The sequence below is a fragment of the Chiloscyllium plagiosum genome, unplaced genomic scaffold (assembly GCF_037043375.1).
Source record: "Chiloscyllium plagiosum isolate Xiang-an unplaced genomic scaffold, Cpla_swu_hap1 HiC_scaffold_3, whole genome shotgun sequence".
Taxonomy (NCBI): domain Eukaryota; kingdom Metazoa; phylum Chordata; class Chondrichthyes; order Orectolobiformes; family Hemiscylliidae; genus Chiloscyllium; species Chiloscyllium plagiosum.
Window position 1 is genome coordinate 2,190,419 of NW_028270141.1, and position 18,527 is coordinate 2,208,945.

At 41.1% G+C, this 18,527-nt stretch overlaps 1 protein-coding gene across 13 annotated transcripts in view; it reads left to right on the forward strand.

The window, feature by feature from the left end:
• LOC122540353 (dystrobrevin beta) overlaps positions 1-18,527 on the forward strand; it is a 539,648-nt gene that overhangs the window by 149,608 nt on the left and 371,513 nt on the right. For all 13 annotated transcript variants that reach the window (XM_087976966.1, XM_087976969.1, XM_087976975.1 and 10 more), the window contains exons 4-6: positions 5,673-5,886; positions 9,716-9,801; positions 14,306-14,460. In XM_087976966.1, the coding sequence (XP_087833092.1) occupies positions 5,673-5,886; positions 9,716-9,801; positions 14,306-14,460 (455 nt within the window). The remainder of the gene's footprint in view (positions 1-5,672; positions 5,887-9,715; positions 9,802-14,305; positions 14,461-18,527) is intronic.

An 18,527-nucleotide genomic window follows, 5' to 3' on the forward strand; every position in this document is an offset into this window, starting at 1 on the left:
ACCTTTGAATGCAGCATCCATTTTGTGATCATTTGTGTCTTTCTTTAATCCTCTACAATTGAGTGAGAAGAGAGAAATTGTGTTTGTAAGAGGTACAGACATCAAGCATTAAGAATCTCAGAGACCAGGCCATAAACTTTGGAGAAGGAAATGCTTGACCAACTGATATTGGGACACTTTATGAAGTGACAAGTGTCACTGTTAACAAAAGAAAGTTGTTAATATCGTTGTTTAGATGGTTCTGACCATCCACTGACTCTGCTGGCTATAAACATTTCTGGGGCGGCGCGGTCCCTCAGTGGTTAGCATTGCTGCCTCACAGCGCCAGGAACCTGGGTTCGATTCCAGCTTCCGACGACTGTCTGCATGGGTTTCCTCCGGATGCTCCAGTTATCCCCCACAATCCAAAATTATGCAGGTTAGGTGAATTGGGCATGCTAACTTGCCCATAGTGTTGAGGAATGTGCAGGTTAGGTGCATTAGTCAGGGATAAATGCAGAACAATAGGGTCTGGGTGGGTTGCTCTTCAGAAGGTTGGTGTGGATTTGTTGGGCCGAAGGGCCTGTTTTCCACACTGTGGGAATTCTATATATATTTGATATATATAACTTGTGTTCTTCTTTTCCCTGCCTATGTTTTCTGCGTATCTGGCAACTGTATTTCATCTCACTTTGTATTATCATCTGCAGCCAGAGGTCTTGCTGTGTTTCAACATTGTCGTTGTTCTTTGATCTTGTTACTCTTCTACTCATGGTCAGGGGTCATAATGGTAATCTCAACTGGAATGCCTTGCCCTCAACTGCACGTCTGTAATATTTTTCTGATAAGATTTGCCAAATATAATGAACCTTACTCTCACTTAGTTGTAACATTGATTTCAAATCATATTCTTTGATTACAACAAGAAAAGTGGTTTGGACATCGGCGCCTCCTTCCCTTTTCCTGTTTGTGCCAATCAGACCATCATTCCCCATTTTAGCAAGCCTTTGATTTATTTCAATTTTCACAGTTAATACTCAATCAAGCACCCATCCCAAATTAACTCTTCATCTACTTGGAGTTTATACAACAATATATAAATCGTAGAGAAAGTATAAAAGATATTTTAAAAATCCCAAGATTCTCATTTTTTTACATTTTATCCATCCATTTGATGGTAGATGGGGTTTCAGTTTAATCTACCACCCAAATAATGACACCTTGTGCAGTGTAAAACTGTCTTAGCATCAGCCGAGGTTCCATGCCTGAGTCTGGATGTGGGACTGAAATTCGATCTCTTTACTTGAGGCAATGATGCTACCACTGAGCCAAAGCTGTCAGAGGAGAGGTTAGGGTTAGGAGTGAGGAAGTGAGAGAGTAAAATTAAGAAAGGGGTGAGCATGGTGGCTGGGAGGAGAGATGCTCAGAAAGCAGGTCAGTGATGAGAGAGAAACAGGCAGTGGGCAAAGAGGATGCGGGAAAATGTGAGAAGAAAATAAAGGGGAGTAGATAAGAGAACAAACTGAATGGCTGGGGAAGAGAAGTTGATCCTCTCTGTGTCCTCTTTCTCATTGGTTTTTGCTCCCTTTTCCATCATAACTCTCCAACCTTTGCACGATTCCCTGATTTTAGGTGATAATTAACCTCTTGCAGGAGTTGAACAGATTAATTTACATATCACAATAGAAAAGAATAGACAGAGTGACAAATGAGGATAAAATGCTAAAATGAATAGAAGGACATGGAACAAACTGATATTTGTTTTCTGTTCAGATGATCAACTATGAAGTACATTGAGTGTCACTAATATATTGTTGTTGTAGCAAAGATGTATATCATCGCTACACTGAAAAAGTGACTGACTCACTGCAGAAGCTCTACTACTTTGAAAAACTGTACTCTAATATGTACTTTGTCCCATTTCTGGCATAATCCTTTGAGTGCCATTTCTGTGTCCTGCTTGATTGAAGTATTCATCAAACAGCAACGAATCCAACTGAACTTCCAGTCACTGAGTCATGTCAGCCATTAAATAGTTTATATGGGAAATTAATGTAAGTTCCGATATAAAACACATTATTCTCTTCAACAATATAAAACATGGTAGAACATTCTGCATGACAAATAGAAGTTGGAAAAGATGTTATAAACAAAATTGGTATGTCAAATGTGTTTATTTGAGTGTAAACATTGAGTCAGATAAATCACTGTTTGAGGTAATTGTTTAGGAAAGAAATTAGCATTCATGATTTCTGACGAGAGAAACACCCTGCCAGTAGTTGTTTTCACCAGCTTTACAATTGATAGCCCTCGTCCCACAAGGAATGAGAGAAACTGCCCATTTGATTTGATGGGTAAGCAACTGTTTACAAAAGGAAGTACTACTGTGATTTAATGAGGTCAGCCAGGTGGACATCAGAATAAGCTCCCTGATTAGACCAGATTAACAGCCCCAATCAAAGAGCCCTGGCTGACAGAAATAAACAGGAGTGTCAGAGGTTTTGTTCACTCTGAGAGCCACCTCTGAGGGAGCAGGATCAGTGTCAAGGACTCTCCACTAAATAAAGGGTGAGTTGGTGACAGGATACCGGCCTCTGTGGAGTTATTTCAGTTATGATGCACATTCCTGTGATATTTTGTGCGAGTCATTTATTTAATTTTCAGGAGCCAATTAAAAACTCAGTCACTGAGTAGATCTTTAACTAGCTTCTTTCTAACAGTGCAGACCTTTTTTGTATCAAGGACACCTCCATTCTTCAAACTAAATCCTCTGCTTTCAAGAATCAAACATGAAAGACCAGCTTGAAATGTTTTCTTAATGTATGTGTTTCCTCAGTCTGAGTGCCTGTTTGTGCTCTGATTTGGGATTTGATAGAAGATGACAAACGCATTGGCATTTTCTTTCATAACACGAGCCTTGTCTAAGCCCTGGCCGTGTGATCAGTATTACACGTCTGTCTTTGTATCACAATCTCTTTTCACACAAATTTCACAAGTTCTCATTTCTTCATAACAGGACAACTTATTCAAAGTTTGTGAGAAGATTTGTAGCTCGGATGCTCGTTGCTGTGGTTCTGTTCGCCGAGCTGGAAGCTTTTGTTGCAAACGTTTCGTCCCCTGTCTAGGTGACATCCTCGGTGCTTGGGAGCCTCCTGTGAAGCGCTTCTGTGGTATTTCCTCCGGCATTTATAGTGGCCTGTCCCTGCCGCTTCCGGTTGGCAGTTTCAGAACATCAAGAACATCTCTGAAATGACAGCCAGACTACTGCGACCACTAGGACTTATAACGGCACACACACCAACAGCCACTCTCAGACAACAACTCACTAAAACGAAGGACCCGATACCCAACATGAGCAAAACTAATGTAGTGTACACAATCCCATGCAAGTACTGCACAAAACACTATATAGGACAAACAGGAAGACAGCTAACGATCCACATCCACGAACATCAACTAGCCACGAAACGACACGACCAGCTATCCTTAGTAGCCACACACGCAGACGACAAGCAACATGAATTTGACTGGGACAACACTACCATTATAGGGCAAGCGAAACAAAGAACAGCCAGAGAATTCCTAGAAGCATGGCACTCATCCATAAACTCCATCAACAAACCCATAGACCTGGACCCAATATACCGGCCACTACAGCGGACAGCTGAAACTGACAACCGGAAGCGGGAGGGACAGGCCACTATAAATGCCAGAGGAAATACCACAGAAGCGCTTCACAGGAGGCTCCCAAGCACTGAGGATGTCACCTAGACAGGGGACGAAACGTTTGCAACAAAAACTTCCAGCTCGGCGAACAGAACCACAGCAGGACAACTTATTTGGAAACTGTTTCTTATTCTCCTGAGTGATACTTTATTTCTAACTGCATGGAGTATTCACAAAGCAAGGTGGAAATTCAGATCAGATAACTAAGAAAAGTCTGGTCAAATAGAGAAGTCTCCAGTTGTAAAACAGAATTGGTCTTGAGATGAATATATCTCTGGCCAGATGGCATTTATTGACCCATCGTGGTTATAGTTGTTACAGTGATAATCATAATCGGTTACAAGGCCACTTCTGAACAAGTCATAAATAACTTAGCTGGGAAAATGGTGCAATCCATGCTTAATTGCAAAACCTAAACAAGTGACATCTTTGTATTATTCTACAATGTAATGACACAACACCGGTACGTCTGCAGGGCTTGTTTCCTGTGGGCAGGGTGACTGTTCACTTTGGTGGAAATGTGATCCTGGGTAAACCTGTGGTCCTGCTGATTAGTGTAGGTTTCAAGAGAATCAAATATGATACTTTTAAAATGCTGCAACACACAAGCAATTGAACTATAGATGCCAAATGCGCAACTTCCAAATGAAAATTAAGACCTTCAGAGTAAGTTAATTACTTCAGAAAATGCTGCGTGTCTGAATTCATCCTTCACTAAGAACTTGCAGGATATTCTTATCTTCCTGAAAAGTTTAATATTGTTGTGGTTGTGTTCCTGAAACTTGGATTTAGCTGTAAATTCGCATCCTATCCTGGTGGTTTGTCAGTTTACATTTAATTAAACAATCTATAATAAAAAATATTATAATGTCTGTAATGGTGACTGTGGAGTTACCTGATTGGCAAGAATACCTAAGAGGGTAATTGATATCTTTTTGACAAAGGAACCTGCTTTCAAAGAGAAATGACAAACTGCTGTGCTTATCCTGCCTGGCCTTTTCTAGACAGCAGATCCTGCACTCTCTAATGTTCTCAGGTATTCAGGTTCGATAAGAATAAACCAGAGAGGTTATCTGGCATTGACATGTATCAGATTTAGACACAAAATGACATAGTCAGCCAATGTGTCTTTTCAAACACTTGTTCAGTACTATCCTCAACATTTTGTCAACATTAGGAGAGCTGTCCCACAGATTAATTGAGCAACAGTCTGAAATAGTCACTCATAGATTCATACTGTTCAGCTCATATCTGGGTTCCTCCAGGACCCTTACTGGCTGTGCCCCTTCCCATTGCAGAACAGAGCCAGCCTTGCTATCTCAGTACCACTTCCCAGTAATGTTCAACATGGAGGATTGTTGGCCCATGACTGAAGGGAAGCCAAAAAATGGAAATCAATAGGAGCGAAAAACAAAGACCTGTGGATGCTGGAAAGGTGAAACAAAAGCAGAAATAACTAGAGTAACTCAGCAGGTCTGGCAATATATGTGGAGAAAAAGCAGAGTCAGTACTTCAAGTGCAATGACCCATCTTCAGAGTTATGAGTTCTGAAGCATGGTCACTGGACTTGGAATGTCAATTCTGCTTTCTCTCCACAGATGCTGCTGGCCCTGCTGAGTTTTTTCCAGCTATTTCTGTTTTTGTGACCAATAGGAGGTTTCTTTGCCACCTGATGTGATGAGACTTCTTCAGGTCTGCAATTAATGTCTTGTTTTCCTAAGGTTACACTATTCCAATTGTTTGTTTTTTCAAATGATCAGAGTCTTCAGGTTGTACATTTCAATGTGTCCACTTGTACAGTGAACTTCTCAAAAGATCCTGTTTGGATTTCAGTGCAAATCCAAGATGGACTGCGATGCACTTGAGGTTATGTTGCTTTGTCTAAGATGGATTTGAAATCTTAGGAATTGTGAGGCAAAGTAGGTCCAGGTTTTGCTTTGACACTTCATCTTTCTTCTCGCCTACAGTCCACCTTGTTGATATTTGGAACTTAATTGAAGCTTTTCGGGACAATGGCCTCAACTCCTTGGACCATAGCACAGAAATTAATGTATCTCGGTTAGAGACTATCATTTCATCAATCTACTATCAGCTGAATAAACGCCTTCCAACCACCCATCAAATCAGCGTGGAACAGTCTATCAGCCTGCTCCTCAACTTTGTGATAGCAGCATACGACAGGTAGGTGCTTATGTAGCGATATGTATGGAGGGAGTTCTCAGCCAAGGCTAGGAGCACTACACTAATGTACCCTTTACTGTGTTTTTGAAACGTCCCTTTTATCTTCTTATGAAGCTTCACAAATAGATTTTAGAATTACTATGATGGGTAGCAATTATTGGCGTACCCTACAGCAGTTCTGCTATTTTTACTTAAACTTTCATTCATGGGATGTGGGTTTCACTGGCTGGGTGAGCCTTTATTGTCCATTTCTAACTGCCCTTGAGAATGTGAGGATTGAAATGCCTTCCTGAACTGCTGCAGTCCTGGGCTGTTGACTGTGTTCCAGGCTCTTTCTTTCACGATATTGAAAGGAGGTGAGGAATAAGAACAGAAGTCAATAATTCAGCTGCTCAACCCTACTCTGCCATTTAATAAGCTCATGGCTAATCTGTGTGTGTTTCAAATTCCACATTCCTCTCTATCTCCACCCCCCCCCCCCCCCCACTCCCCATAACAGAATCTTTCTATCTTGATCTTACACAAGTTCAATGCCCTGAGCTCCACTGGCCTCTGAGGCACAGAGTTCCAGAGTTACACAACCCTGAGAGAGGAAAACAAAACTCCTCCATCCCAAGAGAATTTTAAACCAGTGTCTCCTATTTCTTGACTGACCTACAGAGGAAACAAGTTAGCCAGGAAAGGCATAAAGAGAGAGCTAAGAAAAGCCAGAAGGGGACATGAGAAGTTGAGGGCTGAAGGGCCTGCACTGCGCTGTAATATTCTATGTTCTATGTTCTATGTTCAGTTTGTTCAGACCACTCATGATCTTGTACACTACTATCACGCTCCAGTGAAAACAAGCCCAAGCTCTCCAAGGTGACTTCATAAATCAACCTCTTACTCCACATTTGCAATCTGTCAAAATCCCTCTAAACTGCATCCAATGCATTTAAATTCTTCCATGAATGAGGAAACCAAAACTGCACATAATTGAGATGTGGTCTCAATCATGCAACATACAACCAATATATAATATCCATCCTTTCATATTCAGTTACAGCCATCACAAAGCATAGCATCCCATTAGCCACCTTGATTACATACTCTGTCTGCATACTAACTTGTTGTGACTCATGCATCAGAATATCTAAATCCCTCCGCACTTTAGATTTCTGTAGTCACTTTTTATTCTTCCTGTCAAAGTGAACAACTTCATTTTCTCCTACATTATGCTTCATCTGTCAGATTTTTGTCCGTCCACATTTATGTCTGTCCATCTACCAGTTTCTACATTGTGTTCACAACATACTTCCCTATTTCAGTGCTGTCCATGAATTTATGTTCCATGCCTGTGTTCCCCTCACCAAATCATTGATGCCAATTATGAAAAGTTGGGACCCCAGTAGGACTTCACCTGTCACCTGCTCATCATGCTCCTGATCTGTGGCTTGTAGATGTGAGGCAGGCTTAGGGGAGGTGGGAGGTGAGCTGCTTGCTGTAGAGTGCTCAGAGTCTGACCTGCTGTTGTATGCACAGTATTTGTATGAGGGCTCCAATTCAGTTTCTGTCAACAACGACTCCTGAGATGTTGCTAGCAGTGGAATCTTAAACTGTGTCACAGTAGTCTAGCCTCACCAGCGTTTTATATTAAAATAAAGCACCAATTCCCAGGTCTTCTATTGTTTTTCTAAAGATAAAGTCAAGGATCTACATGCCTTTCATTTACCTTCTCATCCTGTCCTTATACCTTCAGACACTTGCCTCTGTACATCTGTTTCTGTATTCCCTTTCAAATTGTGCCATCGCTTCATATTGCTTCTCCTCATTCTTCCTTGCACGATGAATCATTTTGCCTTTCCTCTCTATTAACTTTGCTCAGCTGTCTCCTGTGGATTTTGCCCAGAATGGCTGTGATCCGTACAGGGCTGGGGTTGAAGCAGTGCTGGCTGCCCCCTGGCTCATTCTTCTCCAAAAATGAAGAACCAAAGCTTTGTGTTCTCCTGATGATATCCTCATCATACTTTACGAGCAGTCTCCATCTGGTGATAAAGCTGATACTTAATCAAGATGCACCTAGAGAGAACTGTATTATTTCTGTGAAATTTGAGTGTATTGAAAATAAATTTCTGAAGCCTTCCCACCCACCACCTAATTAGATGTTTCATTTCCCATTAGAATGAAATAATAACAAGTCACATAGCCATTGTTGCCAACTCGGATTTCTCATTCCATTGAAATTCTCCCCACCCAATTGTGTGTGTGTGTTGGTCGCGATCAGCTGTATTTTTATGTTTTTTTATGTTTTGTAGATCTGCTTGCATTTTGAAAGCTGCACAGCAGATATCCAAGGAGGATGAAAGGCTGTGCAAACAAAGCTTTCTCCCATATTTTCTCAGCATCGCTCTTGAAGGCCCTGATTTCCATAGGGTGTGGCTACAGTTGAGCTGACTGCCTTCCATTTCATCTTTCTCCTAAAAGGCCTTGGCTGATTATTAAAGCTGTGAAGTGTAAGAATGAAGAACATGTGGAGGTAGTGAGGGAGGGCTTTCGTAACTGGCTTCAATTTAAAACATCTCAGAATCGTCAAAGGAAGAAAAGTGCAAATTAGATTAGATTAGATTAGATTACTTAGTGTGGAAACAGGCCCTTTGGCCCAACAAGTCCACACCGACCCGCCGAAGCGCAACCCACCCAGACCCCTACATTTACCCCTTCCTAACACTACGGGCAATTTAGCATGGCCAATTCACCTGACCTGCACATCTTTGGACTGTGAAAGGAAACCGGAGCACCCGGAGGAAACCCACGCAGACACGGGGAGAACGTGCAAACTCCACACAGTCAGTCGCCTGAGGCGGGTATTGAACCCGGGTCTCTGGCACTGTGAGGCAGCAGTGCTAACCACTGTGCCACCGTGCCGCCCACGGTGAGCAAATTTTGAGCATCTCGTGTCAAAGACAGTGAAGAGGCTTTAAATGGCCAATCAGCAAGTTCATAGGAATATGGTACAGTTGTGAGAGATGCAAAATATTGCTTTGGAGGTGAACAGTGAAAAAGAAATGAGCTTGCCACATTATGAGCACTTTCCCTGTATTCTGTCCATCAGTGAGAGGGAGATCCTTCAATATGGAGCAGAAGTTAAGTCTACCAAGCCTTCACCTTTATGGAAATTGAGGCTTTAAGCACCAGGATGGGGCTTAACGATATGAAAATCATAAACCCATCTCATAGGCACCTACTTCCGGTATGAACAGAGTGAGGCTGAGGGCTCGCTCTGGGTCAGCTGTGGGGAGAGTGTGAAATTCCACATAAGAGACCATAATTTCCATAATATAATGGGGCTGTGCCATTTACTTTTTCCAGGCTTAAATGTAGGTATTGTGATTATGTTATTGTTCTCATTTCACGCATTTGATGAATATCGATCCTGCTGTACATACTATGTAACATCCTGCTGTACATACTGTGTAACATCAATGGGATATCATCATGGAGTAAAATAATGTTCAGTATTTGCAACATTTCACTTTTATTAATTGTGTGTGCTTTAAGGAATAGCACGAAGTGCTCTGAAATGTATTTAATCATGTTGTATTAGTTTATGTTGATTATAAATGAAACTAAGGACTAAAGTTGTACTGCAGTAGAGGAATAACAGGAGCTGAGCTCTCCTGAGGAAGGAGAGGATTGTTGGTGAGTGTGTGCTGCAGCAGTTACAAGTGTGTTGGTGAGTGTGTGTTGTTGCCATTACGAGTGTGTTGGTGAGTGTGTGTTGCTGTGTCACTGGTGTATTGATGAGTGTGTGTTGTTGCAGTTTCTAATGTGTCACACAATAACCTTTTCACAGTGAAGGTCATGGAAAGTTGACAGTATTTTCGGTCAAGGCTATGCTGGCGACAATGTGTGGTGGAAAGATCCTGGACAAACTCCGGTGTAAGTAAAAACAAGATGTAGATGTCAGCTTTTATTTAGGATTGCCCTGTTCTCTCATTATCTGTCTTTCTCTGTCGCTGATTGAGAGTTGTTTTAGTTTGAGGGTTGGTACCCTCCTTGACCAACCTCTGTGTTTGAGCTCAGATAGTAAATGTCAGCAAGGTTTTAATCATGGGGATCACAAAAGAATCCTGTCCTACCTTGCCCTTGCCCACTGTCAGTGCCTGCTGACTTGAAGCAACAATCACTAACTTTTAATCTGGTGTCTGAATGCTGGATACGTGTTTCTTGTCTTATTGAGAGGTGATGGGTATGGACATCTCCTTGGTCTCTGTTTCACCTAAGTAATGTTTTAAGTTGCTGGGGGAGCCCAGAAATTACAGTTATGTGTATTGAACGAATGTAAACTCAGTGTTTCAACACTAGATATATTTGCCGTTGAAAAGCATGCTGTATCCATCATTGTTGGGACAGTGCAGAATGTGAACTCCACAAAGAAACATTTCTGCTTGGCTCTTGGGAAAAAAATTGGATTGTTCAGAAATTTGCTGAAATAATTAGGTAATTGTTATAGTTTAAAATGGTCTGTTCCTGTTAGAGGTTTAACTGCTTACAGGGCTTTGTTTGGCTGTGTACCTATTGTTTTCATCTAAAGTAAGATTGCCATGTTAAAGGACATTTTTACATTTAGATATTAAATTCCCAGACTGGCATCACGGTTTTTAAGGGACCAGTTTTGAGATTTGATATTTATCATGCTTTGTATGTTAATAAAAAAAAAACCTTTGAATCTATCTTTAGATTTCTAATCCCAGAAGGCCTGAAGACATCTGCAATTGGGAGTAGGTTGAGGGGGAGTTTGAATTTCAGTTGATTTATTATGTAGTTGGTCCAATTTACTCCACTGTCAGAACTTGGTCGAGATGTGTATGGGTTATACTTGCTTTGAGTTTGGAGACTGTTAACAGCCTTTAGATAGTGTGGATCTAAAACACACCACCATCCGGAAATGCTTACTGATCAATATCCCAGTGAGAGGCCTGGGGATGGCTGGCATTGAAAGGGAAACAGGGAGCTCGCTGTTCTTTTGGGATGTGATTCTGAGGCTTGTGCTGAAGAACGTTCTTGAGTAGAATGGGATGAAGCTTAACTTTGTATTTGACCATTCTGAGGAACACTCACTGAACCCAAATCTTTAACTGATTTCTCTCCACAGAAGCTGCCAGATCTGCTGAGTTTTTCCATCAATTTCTGTTTCTTTCTGATTTCCAGCAGCTGCAGTGTTTTTTGTTTCCTTTTGCTCAGTTATGTTTCCCTCGGCCAACTTGCACACTTCTTGTATTCTCAAAGTTTTCTTTCCAAGGTTTGTAGGTCTAGTTACCAAAACGTCTGACTAACTTGGAGTCCTGGATCCAAGCAGACTCAGAAGTTGGAACTCTGAGCTGTCACTTCCCTCAGATTTTTCTGCCCCCTTACCAGGTAGTCGGCATAAACCCGAGATGAGTTCCACCAACTTGTGAAAGGAATTATAATTGTCAGAACTCCTTCTCAGTTGTGGGACCTTTCTCAGGATGTGCAGTAATAAATTCATCATTTAGAACATAGAACATTACAGCACAGGATAGGCCCTTCGGCCCTCGATGTTACGGCAACCTATGGAACCAATCTGAAGCCCACCTAACCTACACTATTCCATTCTAGTCCATATACCTATCCAATGACCATTTAAATGCCCTTAACATTGTTGAGTCTACACTTATGAAGCTTACACGTAACAATCTTAAAGAAAATGAGTCTTTTCAACTGCAGTAAATGCTGTTGAATTCATTCACTAGAAAAACAATACTTGACCAGCTTTAGAAAGTTTTTGGTTTCTCAAACTCAAAAGGTATTGGATTTTCTGTAGTTGTTTCAAGTCCATTTGCTGAATCTTGCATTCCAACAACTTAAATTAAAAATCAATCAATCACATTTAGTATTGTTCAGAAAAGAGAGATGCTGTTGTGTGTGCACTCACCACAGAATCACCAGAAAACTAAGTTTCAAAAGGAACAACAATTTGTTCTGCCGGAGAGGAGCGTATTGGTTGGGCAAGTCCATCTGCCAGCCAATTAGCAGCCTCTTCTTATGCAGTGTAAATTGCTGTTCCATGTTAAATTCATTATTCTTACAGTTTTGACCTGATGACTGCTACACCATAAGGTTGGACAGTGTCTTTTATTTGGCAATAGTCAGGTTCTGTACTTCCAATGGATTCATCACTTTTACATTTGGAACTCTTAAATTTATTTTACTATTCATTTTTAAATATTATCTGTTTTTCTGCTAGATTAAAATTAAAAACTGAAAGTAGACTGATTGAAGTGAGGACCTGTAAGAATTTATTGGGAATAGTCTAGTGTGTGTATTTCTATGTTTCAGTGGCCTGGTGATGAAGATTTGGTGAATGTGTAACAGCACTGCAGAATTTACTACTAATGGAAACTGTCCTTCAATTTGTTATTTTAATCTGTTTGCCAATTCCCACATCATCCGAGGTTTCAGCAGAAACTCATTAAGGGCACTATGACTGTGTTAGCTTGCTCTCTAGTGGTAATCATATGGTATTGTATTTGTTAAACATGAGACTGCACCTTCCAATCACTATCAGATTGCCACTCTGTTCCTTTGATATCACTAAGGTGAAGCTCTGCATGTTTGGGTCTAGACTTCTGAGCCAATCATTTCTGAAATGGAGGGCATACTTGTTTTTCGAGTATTTCTCTCCCACAGGATTGTTGCATTCAGAGGGTAGGGGTGGAGGGGTAGTGGATTTGTCGAGGGGATGTAGGCAGTGTCCAGGTACCAGAAATTAACTTTTATGGCAAAACAGGTAAAGAGTTTCCCAAAAATGTTTCCGTATTAACATTCAGATATAAACATATTTAAAAGAAGTGTTTTTTTTTAAATTGTTAACAGACAAGAATCAAAACCAAAGAGAAGTGGAAATTTTCAGCATGCTGGAGACGGCTGAGTTAGGAGTTACTACGTCGTGGTGTTTGTTTGGATTTCTGTAACAGTTGACAGAAGTTGGGATGGGCTGCAATCATCAGTGCTGTTAGCTTCTGACTCCCTGACTGCTTCATGTGTAAACACAAAATCAATCAGTGGGCTTCATGAAATATTGTGGAAAAACATACATAGAAATAACGCACAGAGTTACAGGAACTCTTCTTAATGTGGTTGTATCAGCCTTCCTACCTCCTCTCGGTTTTTGCCCCAACATAAGGTTCAGATTATTGTTGCCAAATGCAATGTTCACTGACTGAAAGACTGGACATCTCTACCTTTTCCGGGCCACTGTTTCCTCCCTTGAAGCATTTGTTTGGAGTGTTAAAGTGCTGACTGAATAGTTTCTATCAATGTTTTTGATTAAATTAAAATGTTCAGTTTAAGCATTGATATTGATACTTAATCAAAATGATACTTAATTGGGGCAATAGATGTCTGAAGTTCTCAGAAATTGTAGTTTGAAACATTTCTTTTGGAACATATTTCTGGTGTTTATCTTAGAGTGGGTGGGATACAAGCTGATCCTCTGCCAATGATGGGTTGCTGCTTCTGCAGTTTTACCAGTGGAACAGCAGGATATCATTCAAGAACTGAAACAGTAAAAGGGAGTATCTTAAAAACTTGCTTCAAGCATAAAGTCGTCCTTGGTAAACCGATGGGGTTGAAGCCAGACAAAAAATCCAGTTCGAGATAATTCCCAGTGAGGACCTTTTATTAAAAAAGCAAGATGAATTAAACATTTGTAAAGCTAGGTGGATTTTCAGAGCTGACTGGAAGGTGGAAAACATTATAAAATTGTTCAAACAGAGAGAAAGGGACAAAGCTAATAACTGTACTCCAGGTGAAATATTTGGGTGGAGAATTACTCACATATATTCTGTGGAGTAGAGTAAACGAACCAGGGGATGTATAAACTGAATCAGAGAGTTTAGCTTTCTGAGTACAATATTTGACAGAGTTAGTTTAACATAGAAAGAACAGTCCAGCAGAGGATCAGGCCTTTTGGCCCATCAAGCCTGTGCTGACCTTTTGAAACTACTAACTTTTTGCCTCTAAATGGTCCGTACTCCTGTATTTCCTGCCTAATCACGTATTGCTGGGCATACACTCAGCAGTTGTTCAGGAATTTTCAGAAGGCATTTAAATAAAGTTCCCAGGAGGCTGCAGGTTAAAATTGACAAACTGGAGATAACCCTGGGGCGCAGTGTAATCACAGGCAGTTACATGGTTAAGTCCCAGTGATCATCACTGAGTTAGGCTCCTTGGTGATGGTTAATGCTACAGCCTCAGATTAGCAACTGCCCAGAGGATACATTCTGATAGGGGGCTGAATTCAAATCTGAACATATTCTCGGTTCATGTATTTCATCAATGTTTCCATTATTAAAATTTGCTAACATGCACTTATTTCAGCTTTTCTCTTACCAATCCCGTTCCTTAAAATATCTTACAGATACTTTCTCACAGATATCAGATTCTAATGGAATAATGATGTATGTAAAGTTTGACCAGTTTCTCCGAGAAGTGTTAAAGTTGCCCACAGCTGTGTTTGAGGGACCATCGTTTGGTTACACAGAGCACTCAGTACGGACCTGCTTCCCACAACAGGTGAGATTTTTGGAGTAATTCAACATGGTCATTGGTATCAGCATTCATCTATGTTTTCAGGGTAACTGGTTTGTACCTTTTATTAATGGAGAATGTATCAAATAAGGAGTGTATGAGGGCTTGAAATGTTCATGGTTGAAAATGATGACATACTCCAGCTCTTTTAGAAACTACAGTGAGTGAGCTGTTGGTGTAGCAGAAACCATCCTCTTCAGCTGAACCTTCTCACCACATCAACAACACTGCCCTGTTCAACCTTCACTGCAGCTTAGATAAACTCCAGTAAGTTATTTAAATGTGAGCTTTCTCTCAACAAATCCATGCTGACTCTTCAAATTAACCCACATTTTTTTCCATGTGGTTGTTAACTCGATCCCAAATAAGTGCTTCATTGTTCAGAAACCGAACCGAACTTGCCAGGTAAACAGTGTTTCCAAGAGCAGCTCAGATGCGAGGAAGACTGTTTTTAGTTACGTACCTCCTGACTTCCTAAAGTCTATCCACATCTACGAGATTGAAAACGCCCCACTTGCCTGGATGAGTGCAGCTCCAACAACACTCGAAGCTTGACACCATCCAGGACAAAGCAGCCCGTTTGTTTGGCATCACATCCATAAACATCCACTCCCTTCATCAACAACACTCAGGAGCAGCAGTGTGTACCATCTACAAGGTGCTCTGCAGAAATTCACCAGAGATCCTTAGATAGCACCTGCCAAGCCCATCACCATTTCCATCTAGCAGGACAAGGGCAGCAGATACATGGGAACATCACCATCTGCAAGTTCCCCTCCAAGTCACTCCCCATCCTGACTTGGAAATATATTGCCATCCCTTCACTATCACTGGGTCAAAATCCGGGAATTCCCTCCCTAAGGGAATTGTGGGTCAGTCCACCAGTAGGTGGACTGCGGATGTTCAAGAAGGCAGCTTGCCCCCACCTTAAGGAGCAACTAGGGACGGGTAATAAACGCTGGGCCCAGCCAGTGACTCTCACGTTCCACAAGTGAATACAAGAAGTTAACAGTTTAAGGTAATGAGTCACTGTCAGAAGGTAGAAATATTTCTCTGTGCATGGAATGTATTTTCTTCGGTTTAATGATGTTAGGAAAATGCCAAAGCAAGTACAAAGGAAGATTCTGCAACCTTGTTAATGGTATTTTTTTCTAACAGTGGAGAATGAACACCACCACTTGGGACAGATGTGAAATGTTTGTCATTGCTCCTTTAACAATACAACTTGGTTTGAGTTTGTTAATACCTTTTTTCTCAATATATTAAGCCTATCTTAACATTACTTACTTTTAAATTATCCAAATATATTGCCCAGCTGAGGAACACAAATACCTGCCATGTGTCAACAGCTGAAACAAGGTTTTCACTTTAGAAATCACCGAAAACTCAATTTAGTAATGGCTGGCTTTTAACTATTATCAGGTCTTGTAACAGATATATCGAAGGTCTGCAAAAATGACCAGAGCATGCATATTTTCAGTTCATTACATCATCTTTAGAACATAGAACATTAGAACATTACAGTGCAGTACAGGCCCTTCGGCCCTCGATGTTGTGCCGACCTGTCATACCAATCTGAAGCCCATCTAACCTACACTATTCCACGTACGTCCATATGCTTGTCCAATGATGACTTAAATGTACTTAAAGTTGGCGAATCTACTACCGTTGCAGGCAAAGCATTCCATACCCTTACTACTCTCTGAGTAAAGAAACTACCTCTGACATCTGTCCTATATCTATCACCCCTCAATTTAAAGCTATGCCCCCTCATGCTCACCGTCACCATACTTGGAAAAAGGCTCTCCCTGTCCACCCTATCTAACCCTCTGATTATCTTAAATGTCTCTATTAAGTCACCTCTCAACCTTCTTCTCTTTAACGAGAACAGCCTCAAGTCCCTCAGCCTTTCCTTGTAAGACCTCCTGTCAATACCAGGCAACATCCTGGTAAATCCCCTCTGCACCCTTTCCAAAGCTTCCACATCCTCCTCATAATGCGGTGACCAGAACTGCACATAATACTCCAAGTGTGGCCGCAGCCGAGTTTTGTACAGCTGTAGTATAACCTCATGGTTCCGGAACACGATCCCTCTGTTAATAAAAGCTAAAACACTGTATGCCTTCTTAACAACCCTGTCAACCTGGGTGGCAACTTTCAAGGATCTGTGTACATGGACTCCGACATCTCTCTGCTCATCTACACTACCAAGAATCTTACCATTAGCCCAGTACTTTGCATTCCGGTTACTCCGACCAAAGTGAATCACCTCCCACTTGTCCGCATTAAACTCCATTTGCCATCTCTCAGCCCAGCTCTGCAGCTTATCTATCTTATAAACTTATGATGATAATCCAGCCCTTTTCTTTTATGTGAAAAGAAACAAACTGAATGTTTTTTGATGAAGCTAAAAGCTTTGCAGGCACACACATGAGTGCACTAAATTCATCAACATTTTAGATTTTTCAGCACTGATGTAAACTAGGAGCCTAGGTTTGATCTTGGTAATTTAAATGTTTTGCGTTTTCTAAGTCCATGTGTACAGAATGGTTTATGTAGTTGTCAGGATGGGACAAAGGTTCCTCTGTCTCAGTGTGCACAATGAAATGGGGAGATATTTTAATAAAATATTCAATCTATTTGCCCATTGTACACATTACTTCTTGAAAGAGAATGCACGCGTTTCCGCTTCTATGTGTTCATGTGGTGGAAATACGTCTGCTTCCTCCACTGAATTAATAATGTCCAAAAAATTACAATAAATAAATGCACTGCCTTTAGTCAAGAAAATGCCAGTGTGAAGAAAACACCTTTCGCAAGCAAGCACCTTATTGTGTCTTTGTTTGTCCAACAGTTATCCACAATAGTTAGGTTAGTGTTTTGAAAATCACTATATCGTCAAATTGGATGCACTGACGTTTCATAATCAGCAAACAACTGAATAACCAGATGTTCTACAGATAGCGGGAAAGGGCTTGTTAGACCTCCCCTCTTGTGCTGTTAGACATTAAAATAAGTTTCCTTTGGTGATGAGGGTTGAAATATGAATGTTGACCAGATTGAATGCTCTTGGGGGCGAAAAGGGAGTGGTGTCGGGTCAGGGTCTGGGGAGTTCTAAGGGTTTGGGGGAGGTGTAGTTGAGGGTGTGTGAGGTAAATTGGGGATCAGTGGGATGGTTACTTGGGAATTCGACTCAGTGTTAATAGTTGAGTCTTTCTTGAGTAACTCTTTGCTTAATTGCAGTGAAACCCTCCTAATTCTCTGATTCAAACGGAAACTTTCAGAGGTTTCCAGATGTTGGAGAACTGCCCAGTGGAATCTTCAACTTTCCAGGCAATTCCTTTGGAGTCTGCCAGGATGGGTGTTTCCCCTGATTCCTCATGTGCCACTCCATCTCCCCTGCAGAAACGATGATCTGACCCTTGGCGACTCCAACCTAATGGAGCTGCATCCCAATACAATTCTTGTCATTGTTGTCTAGCCATAGTGAAGCTGCTGCCTCCTCAACTCTGGACTGATCCTGCCGCCATTTCTTGTGCTTTTGTACCCAAAACAAAAGCTGAATGAAAGGGTATAATGAGACAAAGGAACGTTCTGGAAAGTTGAATTCATTTTAAAAAGATTTTTCAATTGGGTGCCTTCATGTTATCCCCGCTAGAGATCTCATCACATGTCTGGTTCAGAAGGCGTTTTGTCTGCCAGACTCCCTCCTCATCCTCACCCCAACCATGTCTGTGTGTTATGGACCAGACTTCCCACCCCCAAGATCCTAACTTTTATAGTTTTTTAAGGCAAGTGTAAGGTGCTGTGTTCCAGATGTGATTCGATTGGTCCACCATTAAGCTTTAATCCATGCACACTTTATTCTTATAACGCTGTTAAAATATAAAAGATAAGAATAATCGACGTAACCTTAACTCAATGGAAATAGTTAACAAGATAATGTGTTATTTAACACTAATCATTATCTGTTCCAATGTCAGCAATATCCCATGAATACAACCTTTTGGTAAAATGCAATTTAGCAAATCAGTTCTGGTTTCCACATGCTG